This window comes from Mesoplodon densirostris, chromosome 4 (genome assembly GCF_025265405.1).
Source record: "Mesoplodon densirostris isolate mMesDen1 chromosome 4, mMesDen1 primary haplotype, whole genome shotgun sequence".
In the NCBI taxonomy this organism is placed as follows: Eukaryota; Metazoa; Chordata; class Mammalia; order Artiodactyla; family Ziphiidae; genus Mesoplodon; species Mesoplodon densirostris.
The window spans coordinates 125,197,007-125,210,919 of record NC_082664.1 but is presented as its reverse complement, the minus strand read 5'-3'; the positions used below and the strand labels follow the sequence as shown (position 1 = coordinate 125,210,919).

At 54.9% G+C, this 13,913-nt stretch overlaps 1 protein-coding gene across 1 annotated transcript in view; it reads left to right on the top strand.

Annotated features, from left to right (window-relative positions):
- The first annotated feature begins 1,266 nt into the window (after nt 1-1,266).
- The window catches only part of CORO2B (coronin 2B), a 135,187-nt gene continuing 122,540 nt past the window's right edge, over nt 1,267-13,913 (top strand). The window contains exon 1 of the mRNA XM_060095203.1: nt 1,267-1,318. Coding sequence (XP_059951186.1) covers nt 1,304-1,318 — 15 coding nt within the window. The 5' untranslated portion in view covers nt 1,267-1,303. The remainder of the gene's footprint in view (nt 1,319-13,913) is intronic.

The window sequence follows — 13,913 nt, the reverse complement described above, 5'->3', positions numbered from 1 at the left end:
GGTGATGCGTAGCCGATCCCTCCGCCTCCATCTCCGCTAACCCCGCCCCTCCGCAGTCTCAGCGGTTCAGGAGCTGCCGAAACCGGTTCTGCTCAGGTAGTCGGGAGGAGGACTCGTTTCAGAAGACTTGCGGGGACACTTTCAGGTGATTGTCCCTCAAGTCCCTGAAGCATCTCCAGGATATGGTGTGACTCAGGTTAGGATTAGTTCGCCACAGAGGACGCACCTGTGTTCCCCCAAAGCCGCGCCGCACCCAGGGGTCGTACAGACACACCTGGGACAGGGCCCGTCCTCTCTCTAGAACGCAGCTTTTATCACAGGGGGTCCAGTACAGAGCTTGGCGGCGACGAGGAAAGAGCGGGCTCCTGGAGAAACGCCCGCCCGGCTGCGTGCCGTTGTCTAAGTCACTTTCCACCCTGCCCCTCAGTTTCCTCCTCTGTAAAACTGGCTACGAGCCCCTCTGGGCCACCGCCTCGCTGCGGGAATGAGACTCAGACCAATGCTGGCGCCTCCCATCCCACGCCCCTCGGGTCGAGGTCTGCGCGAGGCAGGGGTGCGGGCCGAGCTCCGGGCGGGCGGCTGCCACGCCCCTCGCCGCCAGCAGCGCGGCACTCCTGGCCGACTTTGCGAACCTCCAGGGGGCGAGCCCGGCCCTCTTCTCAGCCCAAGCGGCGCCTCGGCCGTCTAGGGTGTGACTTCACCAGCGTCCCGGGGCCAACAGGGCACCGAGAGCCCGGGTCGCTGCCCACCCCCCCACCCAGCAGGTGCCAGGACCCAGCCTTGCCCAGCCGCGTGGCGGCCGTGGGCCTGAAGGGGTTAAGGCCGCGGGCCTGGGCGCCGGCCCCCGGCTTCGCCAGCAGCGGTGCCCGGCGGTCGGCGACCGAGCCCCGAGGCGAGGGGCACGGCGGCGGGCGGGCGTGCGCTTCCTCCTCCTCCTCCTTCCGCCTCCTCCTTTGTAGCGAGTTCCCGGCCCCTCTTCCTCCCCCCCGCCCCCCAGCCCGGGCCCTCTCCCTCGCTCCCTTTCTTCCTGCCTCGCCTTCCTGCGGCGAAGGAGGCTCATCTATTATAAATGCACATTCGGGGCTGACATCAGCGACGAGCGGCGGGCGAGCGCCGACGAGCGGTCCCTGCGCGCTGCCCGCCCGAAGTGCTGCCCCCAGGCTCGGCCGAGCCTCCCGCGGGGCGCGGGTAGCGCTCGAGCCGCGCCGGACCCCTTCCCGCCGCCTCCCGGGGCCCGCCGCCGACCCCGGCCGCCGCCCCCGCACGCCGCGCCCGCGCCCCCGCACCGCCCCGGAGTTTCTGCATGACTGTCACAAAGGTAGGCGCCCCTCGCCCGCCGCGCCCGGGACCCGCAGGCGCTTGCAGCCCCAGGCCTGGGCTGCGGGGGGCGCGGGGGTGTGGGCGTGGGGAGGGGGCACTGGTGTCGGGAAGGTGCTGCGTGCGCTTCTCTTGCTCCCCCAGTCGCCCGAGTCGCTCCGGCCCCCCGAGGACCGCGGAGGGAAGGGGGAGGATGCCGCTTTGGCAGACGCCGTGGTTTGGACAGGATCCCTCGCACCGGCTCAACCCCAGGACTGCATTTTTAACCCTTGTTTAGGATGCTGCATTTTTAACCCCTGGAGAGCAGTGTGGGGCAGCTCCGTGGGGTCCCGTTGGTGCGGGCCGCGGGGAGCGTCGCTGGCAGGGACTGGAGCTGGGCAGTGGGTGTGGGAATGGGCTTGCCGCCCTGAGGAGGCCCGCCGAGGTGAAAGCCCACCCCACCTGCCGGCTTCTGCCGCTAATCCCAGGAACTCTGGCCCCACTCCAAAGGCAGCCTGTGGAGAAGGTGCTCCCCAGTCCTGGGAGTTGCTACCCGGCATGGGAAAGGTTCTGCCGTGGCCGGCTTGAAGATATGGGGAGGGACTGTGGCGAGGAAGGGAGCAGCGCACAGTGGCAGCTCCCATGTTGGAGGAGAGTTTTTGGACCTTGTCATAGGTGCCCAGGTTTACTGGAGAGACTTTGGGAGCTTCCCTGCTGTGGGGAAGAAAGAGTTAAGTGGGAAGCAGACCTGGATAGTGGAAAGTGTCCAGGGTTTAGGAGACCTGAGTTCACTCTCCAGCACTATCCCAAATCCCCTGGGTGACCTTGGCTGGGCCCTTCTGCTTTGGCCCTCAGTTTTCTCCTGTGGAATGTGAGGATTAGGATGATAATATGGACCCTGGGGGTGGTGACGGGCAGTTGAAGAACCAATAAAATCAAGGGTGTGAACCCACACTTTTCAGACAGCTCTGTCAGGGTAAGGAGATCACAGCCTGGGCTTGGCCTTGGGTTTGTCGAGCCATGTACCCAAGGCCAGACTCCACCAGCTGCCCCGCTGGCTCTCGGAATTGGAGAGGTGGAGGCCAAAGTGGGAAGGGCAGCTTGTTTGTGGTCGGAGCAGTGGGCCAGATGGTGGGTCAACCATGGAAGTGATGGGAGAGGTGATTCTGGCTCCATCTGATAAGCCAGGGGCTACCCATGCCCCCCCTGAGATCTGCCATAAGACAGTGTGTTCATTCAGGGTCTTTGGGCTCAATTCCGAGATCAGGACTTGGAAACATTGTGGGAAGATGAACTTGGGGGCTGAGGGGCTACCTTAGCTCTGGCTACTACTGGCAGGGCTGCTGAGACCCACAGGGTGATTTGAAATGATACAAATGCTGTTTGTCTGGGAAGGATTATTGTCATTAAGGTTATTAATGTCAAAGACGTAAGCAGGTTGGAGTAGAAGAGTAATGGATGGGCCTGGATGAGAGAGAAAGGATGTGAGATTTGTAATAATAGCACCGAGATTTGACTAGATGCCTCCCCTGTGTCTCTTTATGTATGTGAGCTCAGGCAGCCTTCCTTCCCAGGAGGCCTGCAGGGAAAGTGTGTTCAGGCCCCTTTAACAGAGGAAGAAGCTGAGGCTCAGAGAGGTAAAGTAACTTGCCTGAGTTCACACGGTGAGTAAGTGGCAGAGCTGGGGTTTGCCCTCAGGCCTATCCTGATCTATGGCCTGTGATCTTTCCATCGCCCTGCACCTTGGAGACTGGGTGATTCCAGTGGTAGAGGGGCACTGCTTAGAGGCCTGGGCCCTGGTGGGGGGAGTCCATGAAGGTGAGTACCTGTCTGTTAAACCCATTGGCAGGCCTGGCCTCTTGGTATCCAGTGATTATTCACTAATGCACCCCGTTCCACCCCATCCCCCACCAAATCCCTCTGTCTCTCTCTTCCTGTTCTAACCAATGTGGCATCAGTTTAAGCCTTCTCAGAGGATTAAATAAAACCCCCACCTTAACCCTGTCTTCTCTTCCTTTGCCAGCCCTTCACAGACTAGTGGAGAGGGCTGGAGGAGCAAGAGGGCTGCAGGGGAGGGGCCTGGGGGCAGGCCTAAAAGCCTGCTGGTAGAGGCTCCTCTCTGAGTTTGAGAAGAAACCATAGTGCTCTGGGAGTCTGAAGGCCTGGCCTCTAGTCCTAAATCAGCCACTAACAGGCTGTGTGACCTTGGACCAGTCACTTCCATCTCTAGGCCTCTGTTTTCCCATCTGTGAAATGCAGGAATTGGTCCCACCTTCTGCGGGGCTTTGGGACAGCTTCAACTCTGGCAAGGAAGTCAGCTCTGGTGGAGACCAGGAAGCTCTTTTTTCTCTGGAGTTGGTCTGGTTACAAGAAGAACCCTAACGGGAGTCTGGGAGGTGGGATCACTGCTTAGTGGGGTGGTAGGCTGGGGAGGGAATGGATTAGAGGGTGAGGCCCTGGCTCTTGCTGCCTCTAGGCAGAGTCACCCCTTTTGGGCAAGCCCCAGCTTCCTGCCCCTTGGACCCTTGCTTTGAGCCTTTGTGTCACACCCCCCACAGGGCAGATCCTCAGGGCCAGGGTTAGGTGTGGATTGTATCGTAGGAGGCAATCTTGTTAGCTCAGAGAGCCTGGGAAGTGGAGAAGAGGAAACCAGATGGTCAGTTGCTAGATCCTCAGTCGCACTTCCTTGGGGCAGAGGGGCTCTGTTTTCCGTTTGCCACCCTCCCTTTCATACATACCCCTAGCCCCCTTCATTGTGGAGTACAGCTGGTGAGGCTGCATATAAAACCTGGGGGTTTTCTGGAGGGGCTCCTGCCCTAACACTAGAGAGTCAGAGCCATGCAGATTTTGAATTGTGACCTTCTAGCCTGATGGCATTTTTCCTGGTTATGATGTTTTAAACTATATTTTATTCTGTGTATTTTAGTAAGCTGCCTTAGTTTCTTTATGTAATGAGGAGGAGAAGAAAGGAAGAAAAACTAGAGAGGAGAGGGAAGGACCAGATGCAGCTTCCCAGCCTACAGATATCCACAGGAGGTCAAGGCCCAGCCTTCTCCCAGTTTTGGTCCAGTGTCCTTCCATAGGGCAAGTCAAGTGTGAGGGAGTGAAGGCGGCCCTCCCAGTAACAAGATGATTTTATTCCAGATGATTTTATTCTTTGAATCCTTGTGCCTGATTTTTATAATTTTTCTGTCTCTATTCCATTTCAGTCATATACCTGACTTAGCACTTAGCAGTGCTTCTCTGTGTATAAATATGTTTCTAAATTGCCCTCACCTGGAAAAACAGAACAAAATATATTAGAAATGTGTGTAGAGTACTAGTCAGTAGGCTATAAGAAAAGCCTGTGAGCTGTAACGTAGGCCTTACCACATCCTTTTCGCTGCTCAGGGGTCCTTTGGAGTGATTTCTTGGCTTTTGTCTGTGATGTGACCAGAGATGCAGCTTCTAGGTAAGCAAGGTGGTGGCTTCTAGTGACTGGGTAGCCTTGTTCCCAGGTGTGCCTTGTTAAGTTAGGCGCTACTGAGCTCAGTGCTTTCCAAGTTCCCCAGGCTAGCTCAGTGGGCCAGGGGGCCAAGAACAAAGTACCCTGGGCAGCAGGAATGCCTGCTGCACCTAGGAAGGACTTAGGAGAAGGAATGTGGGCAAAGAGAGGACACCAGATGCCAGCATCCCCCTCTAAGCAGTCGATTCCAGGTCCACAAGCAGTATTGTCAGCCACGCCCTGGCCCTTCTTTCTGCAGGTCAGCCTTCCTCTCCTGCCCCTGTTCCAGTAGAGCTCAGCTCGCTGGTGAGAGCCCCTGGCTCCTGCTGAATGTGATAGGACGGTGTTGTCCTGCCCAGGTAGCTAATAACAGTTAATTGTTTGGCAAAGATCACATGTCTCTAGGGCCCCTGTGGAGCAGCTTATAGGAGAACAGAATGTTCAAGCAGTTAAATCATCCAATTCTCTCCCCTGACAAATGAGGGAACTTAGGCTCAGGGACCAGAACTGTGATTTGCCTAAAGCCACTCAAGCAAGTTTGAGGCTGGAGGGGCTGGAACCTGGGTCCTCCTGACTCCTGATCAGTGCTCTTTCCGCCTGGCTGCCCGGTGAGGGGGGACTTCAGGCAGCCCGAGCAGGAGCAGGTGTTTTTGCCCCCCTGCATCGCCCCAGCCTGGACTGCTAGTGTCTGGGTTTCCCTCTGCTGGGCAGCCTCTCCCTTTTTTGGGTCCAGCTGTGAGGGAGCCGAGGGTCAGGATAGGGAAGGGGGTTACAAGCCCTTCTGCTTCAACTCATGGACCCAGATCCAGTCTACCTAGGGTGCCTGGACCACCAGATATCCCACTTCCCAGTACCTTTTTCCTGTCTGGCTCTTACTGCGAGAAGAGATGAGAGAACCTCAGTTAAAAGGCTGAGAGGTACCAGCACAGACCCAGCTCCCAGACGCGTAGGGGTAGTGTGGGGATTCTGCCTTCTGTACACTCCATGCACTCACTATACCTCCTCCTTCCCCACAGTGCTTTTTCCAGATCGCTAGCATCCTCATGCAGAAGGTATCTAGCTAACATTCACTCATTCGTTCAGCCAGCACCCTCTGAGCTCCTGCTCTGGGCCAGGCCCTGTGTTACGCATTAGGGTCACAGAATGCATAGCCACAGCCCCTGCTGTCCGGGACCTTTGAGGAGATGGATGTGGAAGGAGGTATCTCAGCGTCCTGGGTTAGGAGTGTCAAGGGCCAGTGGACACAAGCTGGGAGAGGCCGGTCTTGGCTGCATGCTATAAGTGCTTAGTAAATACAGGCCCTTTCCTTCCTTGCTGTCTCTCCCTCACTCTCCAGAAAAGCTCTGGTGAGTTACTCCCTTCCTCAGTGTGCCCGGAGGCCCTGTGTTCTCTTGGCTGGGGGGTGTTGCCACCTTGGCATCTATGGCAGCGCCTAGAGGCATCTGGGAAGGGTTGTGAGGCTTCCCAGGGCCCCAGAATCACCCCACAGCCAGCCAGGCCTGTGGAGTCAGCACAGACATGGGCTCGGCCAGTTTGAGTGTACGGACACTGGCTGGACCAATGGCCTGGCAGCATCAGACCCTGGCAGCTCAGCGATGGAGTGAGTTTTTCCACTTCTCTCCCGGGTTGGCCAGCCTGGAGCAGACATGGCCTCAGCTGCCGCCGGCTCCTGGCACCGGGGCAGCCCAGATTCTGATTTGGATACGCTGGCCACAGAATTTGTCTGGTGTCCAGCAGATGAGAGAATGTACAAATTCCCTCTGTGCCCAGCCCCCTCTCCTTCCCTCTTCTGATCAGCTCGTTCTGTTCCCTTCCTTTCCCTGCCCCTGTACCCCGCAGGTTCAGGCCCCAGCCCCGAGCCGCCTGCAGCCTGGGAAGCTCGGAGCAGCTGGCTGGGAGCAGGCCCTGCCAGGGAAGGACAGATGCAAATCCGGTGGCTTCCACATGAAAAGAAGCTGTTTAGAATGAGCCTCTCCTTTGTGGGCCTGGAGTGTGGGACCAGCTGCGAAGGAGGCACAAGTAGGGTGGGAGGTGAGGGGGGGGATTGGGGGTGGAACTGCCACTCACTCTTCCTCTCTCCCTCCCCCCTGCTCCCCCCCCCCCCCGCAGAGGCCCCTGGAGGGACTTGGTAATTGGTTTCTGGCTGGCACCCTCCTTCCCATTAATTAACACAGCGATGGGAGGCGCCCAGGTTTGCTCATGACTGTCCTGTTTACCGAACACAAACATGGGTTACTGCAGTGAATCCCTACGCCCGTCCCATGGTGGGGAGGGTTCCCCCTATTTACAGATGAATAAACAGAGTCTCTGAGTAGAGAGATGACCACACCCTAGTCACAGAGCTAATGTGGGTCAGAGCCGGGGTGCACACCCAGATCTTCTGACTTTGAGCCAGAACCTTCTCAATCTGATCACATAATGGTCCACATCCTGTGAAGATGAGAATAACAGTTTTTAAGCAGGCATTGGACGGGCATGATTGCATTTACTCTGTTCACCATGAGAGTGATTCTATTATTGGATGATCCCATTTTCCAGAGGAGGAAACTGAGGCTCAGTGAGAGTAGGTGAATTGCTCAAGGTTGCAGGTTTAGCGGGTGGGGGAGCAGGGATCTATACCTGGGCTGTCTGACTCCAGAGCACACATTCCTCTGACTTCCAGGCCTCTCCTGCTGGGGCTCTGTCATATTCTGCAGCCCCTACCCCCAAAGCGTAGGGCTCCTGCCTGTGTGTCTGTGTCCCTGCCATGGAGGTGTGCTCGCCTTGAGGGTGACACTCGTGGGTGTATCATGCTTAGACTTTCCTGTGGCTTTTGCTGGAGCTGGGAACAATGTGAATGACTCGGGGAATGGTGCTGGTTAAGGAAGACATCCTGCACGTGGTATCCGGCATTCGATAAGGCTGCTTATAGGTAGGGCGGCCAGCACAGCAGCAGAACAAGGTGGGGCAGAGACAGGGACTTCTTCATTTCCACGAAGCTAGCTTTGTATAGGGAACGCAGGTCTGTGGTCCAGGCCCGCAGCCCTTACCAGAAGCAGCCTTCTCTTGAGATGGCCCTTGATTCCCAGGGGGTGCCTAAGAATGCCAGCTTTCGAGTCAGACAGATGGCACTGTATCATTTACTTGCAGTGTGTTCTTGGGCAGGTTGCCTAACCTCTCTGAACATCTGTTTCCCCATCCTTTAATTGGGATTGATAATAGTAGTACTTAAAAGGATTATTCTAAAGATTAAATGAGCTGATCTGTGTGACGCACTTACCACATGCCTGGCAGTTAGTGTTAGCTATTAACATCGGGAAGACAGAAAATTAAACATATGCTGACAGTGAGTGTCCTGGGGGTTATGAAATGAGCAGTACAGGGAACTCTGGGAATAATAGCAGGGGGCCTGACCTAATCAGGGGGCTCAGAAGTGACTGTTAGCTGAATCATGAAGGATGAGTAGGAGGTAGCAGGTGAAATGGGGGGAGCTGAGGAGAGGATAACAGGCAGAGGGAACAGGGCAGAATAAGACGTCTGGAGTCAAAAACAACTCTCCGGGATCGCTTCCTGCATGCCAGGCATTGGTGAGGGCTAAGCCCAGGTATTGGCTCATTTAATCATCAGAGAGACTTCATGGCGTAGATTACTGTTGTCATTTCCACTTTACAGATGAGGAATCACGCACAGAGAGGCCAGGTAAGCTGCAAAAGCTCGCCCAGTGAGGCAGAACAGAGGTGGGTCCAGACCTGGGCCTCCTGACTCTGGCACTCTTTCCTTCCTCCCTCCTGCAGCTTGAAGATGGCTTGTCACTGGGCCACTTCTTAAACTGACCTGAGGGGTGTGGAAGTGCCACATGCCATTGCCCAGCCTTCTGCTGCCCTCCCAGGGCCTCCCCTGGCTGCGTAAGGGAGGGCAGGGGTCCTCCTGGCTCGCAGGCAGCTCTGGGGAGGGGTCATTTTTTTTTTTTTCCCAAAAGGAAACTTTGCTCTGGCAGGAAAATTTCCACCTTCCATTTTTACTGGGCCCAATTATGACTGATTTTGTTTTTTAAACCTTTCTGATTATCTGGATTGGGCCTTGGTCTTTACAGTAAAACCATAGGGACAGATGCAGAATTTTTAATGTTGGAAGTCTGTTGGGTGTCTGCATTTTGGTTTCTGCCCTGCCCGAGCTCAGAGAAGGTGACATTTTTCACAGGCTTAAACTTAACTGGCCCCTGAGTGAGACAGATGGTGACACTGTGGGAGGCTCTGGCTGCCCGCAGATGGGAATGTGGGGAGGCTCATTCTGCGTGGTGCTCACGCTAATCCCTGGGAAGAAGCCCCCATGCTCAGGGTTTAACTCTAGAGCCGTCTGAGGTCGTCTGGTCCAGCCCTCTGCCTTCGTGAACTCCACACTTTCTAGGAATATGAGAATGACTCCTAATCGTAATAAATACTAATTTCTTAGTAGGCTGTTTGGAGCCTTTCACCAGGTGTTAAGTCCCTGCTTTCAAGGAGGTGACAGTGAAATAAACACAACAACAAACGTAGCTAACCCTTCGAGGGTGCTTAGTTTATGCCAGGCACATAAAAAGTGTTTCATATGTATTTACTCATTTAATCTTCCTGATTACCTCTGAGGTCTGTGCTATTATTGTTCCCATTTCCATAGTAGCAGAAACAGGCCCAGAGAGGGCAGTGAGGTAACTTACTAGGGTCACAAAGCTGGGGAGGGCCCGAGCCTACCTCCCGGGCCTTCTGGCTTGCCATTCCATCAGGCTGGAATGACCCCAAAACAGGGGACCAGAGCAGGGGGCCTGAAGGCAGAAGATCCAAGCCTTGCTCTTGCCTCTTTTTCTTACCTTGTGACCTTGGGTTTGTCCCTCAACATCTCTGAGCCTCTGTTTTCTCATCTTTGAAAATGGAATTAGGACTCAACCTTACTAGGGTGCTGTAATGTGTAAGTAAGGCCGTCGTAGATGTCATGGAAGGGGATGGTTATTGTCATGTCTAATTCGCGCTCCCTCCCGCCCCCTCCCATCACCAGCGTTTCATGGCCTTCGGAATTTGGCAGCTCCATCCAATAGCTAACCCACTTTTCCTGCGCTGTAGTCGTGACTTCAGAATTGATTCATACTCTGTTGGTATGAAAAAGAGGAGTACATCTCTTCCAAACAGCCTCTATCTGTTTTTACTACGTCAGGCTAGTTGGGTGCAGATAAAAAGTTGTTTTTTTCTCTTCCTATTCTATTTTGGCTGTTTTAATACGCTTGGGATAAATAATCTGGCAGTAAAAATTGGGCATCCTGATTTCATTTGAAAAGTGAGCCAAATAAAGCATCCGAACCTTGATCTGTATCATCCTGGTTCTCTGCAAGCCCCAGCTCCCTGTGGAAGGCTGGGGAGGATGGGTCCCAGAGCACAGTCTTGCCTGGGTCTCTGGGCAGAGAGATCCCATCCTGTCCCCAGTGGCAAGTGACCTTGACCTTTGCTCCAGACATGTCCTTATGCCTTTGGGGCTCAGACTTGCTTTTCCTTTAGGTTTATGGAAAGGAATATGCTCTAGTAGCTTGAAGCATTTACAGCAAACCGTTTAAACACCTTAAGTGTGATTTCAGAACTAACAGCTTTATGATCTGGGATCTGGCGGAATTTCTAAGACATGGAACAGCTGATGAAAAGAAAGGTGTTGGTGGATGGGGACAAAACGATTTAATTCTTGAGGTTTTTTTTTAACTTCCTAAAGATAATGCTGTTTCTGCCTGCCCTGCCAACCTCCAGGTGAAAGATCAGTTTGCAGGAATGCATGGGGAAATTTGGGATTCCGAGAAATTTGGAATTCTGGGAAAGGGGATTTCTGTGTACCTGAGGAGCCATCTGATAACTTTTTATTATCACACATCTGTCCTCTAAAGCCCAGGGGTCTACCTTCCTGCCTTAATCATTATTATATCTGAGGACAAACTCAAGTTGTTATGCACTGAGGCTATTTCAGGGCCTCAGTTGTCCTGTTAAACTGGCCTTTTCAGGGTCTGCATCCGTGTTAATTTCTCTGTCCCAAGAACACCTGTAGCACCCAGTCTCCACTACACCAGATACAAATAAAAGCCCAAGGTGTTATGTTGTTTGCTGACTGCTTTATGAGCATGAACCTTGACTCCTTAATTATGAGCTTCCTGAGGCCAGGGATTACATCTGATTCTTTTTAGTACCTTTCACAGTGTTGTGCACGGTAGAAAAGGTGTGATATAGACCTGGTGTAAAGGTGCGAGATGGGGCAGAATTTGAAACAAGCCTAGACTATTCCCTGGATGTTGCTGCTTGGGCTAAGTCCTTACTCCTATAGATCTACGGACTGCTAGAACTGGAAGGGACTCTAAAGAGATGTAATGGGCTCCCTCATTTTGCAGAGGAGAAAACTGAGGCCCCAGAAGGTTTACCCAAAGGGGCACCAGTGGCTGAGCAGGAACTGGGGCTCCCTTCTGCCTAGTGGCAGGTTTGGGTTGGATGAACTTCAGTTTAGTGGGTTTTTCTAGGCTTCTACTAGAAATGAAGCCAAGGACTGATTCAGAAGTGGGGGTGGGAGAAAGTTCCAGAAAGTAGACTTTCAGAACTCAGTCTAGCTGGCAGTGGGCACCCAAATGAAGAGGACTGGCTCCCCAAGTGACCAGCCAGGAGCAGCCTGCCTCAGGGCCTGGTTAGGCCATGGCAAAGGCAGAAGGAATGACTTCTGAGGCTCTTTCTGCTCGGCCGTGGGGCTGTGATTACCCAGATCTGGTGGCCCATGTGTCCTACATGCCAGGCCGCCACCTTGGCCTCCACAGCGGCCCATGAACCTCACTCTCCCTCCTGGAAGCTGGCCCACCTGGCACGCAGAGCTGCAGGCAATCTTTCCCTCCTTTGTTTCTCTGAAACCATTAGAAGGGCCTCTGGGTTGGGAGTCCGGGTTGCTAAGAGCTTTCCTCTGGCCAGGCCTTATCACTGGCTTGAGAAGTCTCCAGACAAAGTTTTCCCTGGAACTCTGGCTTGGAGGGATGGAGGGAGGGAGGAAGGGAGAGTGGGCGGAGGGAAGGAGAGGGGGGCTCAGGAGCCACAAACAAAGCCGGGCCTCTGCAGGCCCTGGGAGGACCAGAGTGCTGGGGCTGGCCGTGGGAGCTGCAAGCTCTGTGGGCCTTTGCTTTAGAAAAGCAGCAGGAATCACACTACTCTGCTGAGCCTGCCCCCCACACTGGCCAGTGCACATCCATTATCGCACGGTCCCCCGCACTCTGCTGTCATTCCCACCTTACAGGTGGGGAGACTGAGCCTCCGAGAGGGCAGCACTCACCCTGGCGCACACAGGGGGGAAGGATGAGCTGGGACCTGAGCTTGGTATGTCTGATTACATAGCCCCACGGACATGCAGAAACTTAGTGGCACGCTGGCCTGGCAGTGGACGGCTGATCTTGCAGTGTGGTTGTTTTTTTAAAGAATGCCCTCCCAGTCACCATGCCCAGAAGCCACTATAGAATTCAGTTCCTTTGGGCCTTCTAGATGTTATTAAAATATAAATTCCCCTGGGAGGGATGATGCCTTAGCTTGCTGATAGCAAGACCCTAAGCAATGAGACTCAGGAGAGGCTCCTGAGGGGGAAGGTGAGACAGGAGGGGAGAGCTGTTTGCCACCAGCCAGTTTTGCCCAGGGAGCGGAAGTGGAGAGGATGACCAGCCTTGTTCTGCACACCTCTGCACCCTGGCCGCCCTGCTCCCTGACCACCGACCACCCTCCCCACCCCTCACCCTCACGAAAATCAAATGAGGCCTTAGATTCATTCAGAAAGCATTTGTTGAGCACTTGTGTGCCAGGCCCAAAGCACGTGGCATTGAGCATGCAGGGATGAACCCAGGCTTTCCCCTCCTCGGGGGAGCGCAGTCTTGTGGAGGAGATGGTGGCTCAGAAGGACACAACGGCCGCAGGGATGTGGGGAAGGGAGGCCGGTGAGCGGGGGAGTGGAGATGTGAGCACAGAACTCTGAAGCCATGGGGACGGGGGCGGGGGGCCAAGGACGCTTTCTGGAGGAAGAGATCTCATCTCAGCTGTCAAGGATGAGTAGGCAGAGGTGGATGAAAGGAGGGGAAGGCATTCCAGGTAGAGGGCTGGCATAAACAAAGGCATGGAGGGGGATGCAGTTCTGGCTTATTCCAGGAGAGAGGCGAGTTGTATGTTGCTGGGTGGAAAGGGTAGGACGGCAAGTGACGAACAGCCTGGGAGGCAGGCAGGAGCTGGGGAGCCAGGGCTGCCCAACCAATGAGCGTGAACTTTGCCCCTGGTGGTGCCAGGAGCCCCCAAGGGGTTTTAAGCAGAAGAGTGATGTGGTCCGACTTGCACTTTATTTTTTAATAAGTTTATTTATTTTTGGCTGCGTCGGGTATTCGTTGCTGCATGCGGGCTTTCTCTAGTTGTGGCGAGCAGGGGTACTCTGTCGCGGTGCGGTGGCTTCTCTTATTGAGGAGCACGGGCTCTAGGCGCATGAGCTTCAGTAGTTGTGGCACACGGGCTCAGTAGTTGTGGCTCACGGGCTCTAGAGCACAGGCTCAGTAGTTGTGGTGCGAGGGCTTAGTTGCTCCGCGGCATGTGGGATCTTCCCGGACCAGGGCTCGAACCCGTGTCCCCTGCGTTGGCAGGTGGATTCTTAACCACTGCGCCAGCAGGGAAGCCCTGACTTGCACTTTAGATGGTCCACCCCAACCCATGTTGCCCTGGAGGCGGAGCGGCGAGTGGACATTGACAAAGCCCGTGTATCATGAGGTAGGAGTGCGGGTTCTGGGCCCCCGGCCCAGATTTCCTGCTGGCATCTTCCCGTGCCTGGGTGAGCACAGCACGTGCCCCTCTCTCCCCCAAGGAAATACCCCTGGCTGGGATCACTGCATGGTTCTGGCCTTTCTCATCTGCCTCTGGCTGCCAGAAAGGTTGAATCTGGGCTTGAGAAGACAGGGTGTGGGGAGGGGGCAGAGAGGCCCTAAGTCTCCTTCTTATGGCCTGGTGAGAAGACTCCTGGAATGGGATTTTGGAGCCCCCTGCTTAAACTCCAGCTCTGACACCATGTGGCTGTGTGATCTTGGGTTGATCCCCTCTGGTTGGGACTCAGTTTTCCCAACTAGCTTAGTATAGTATCACCTGGTTCGAGGCTG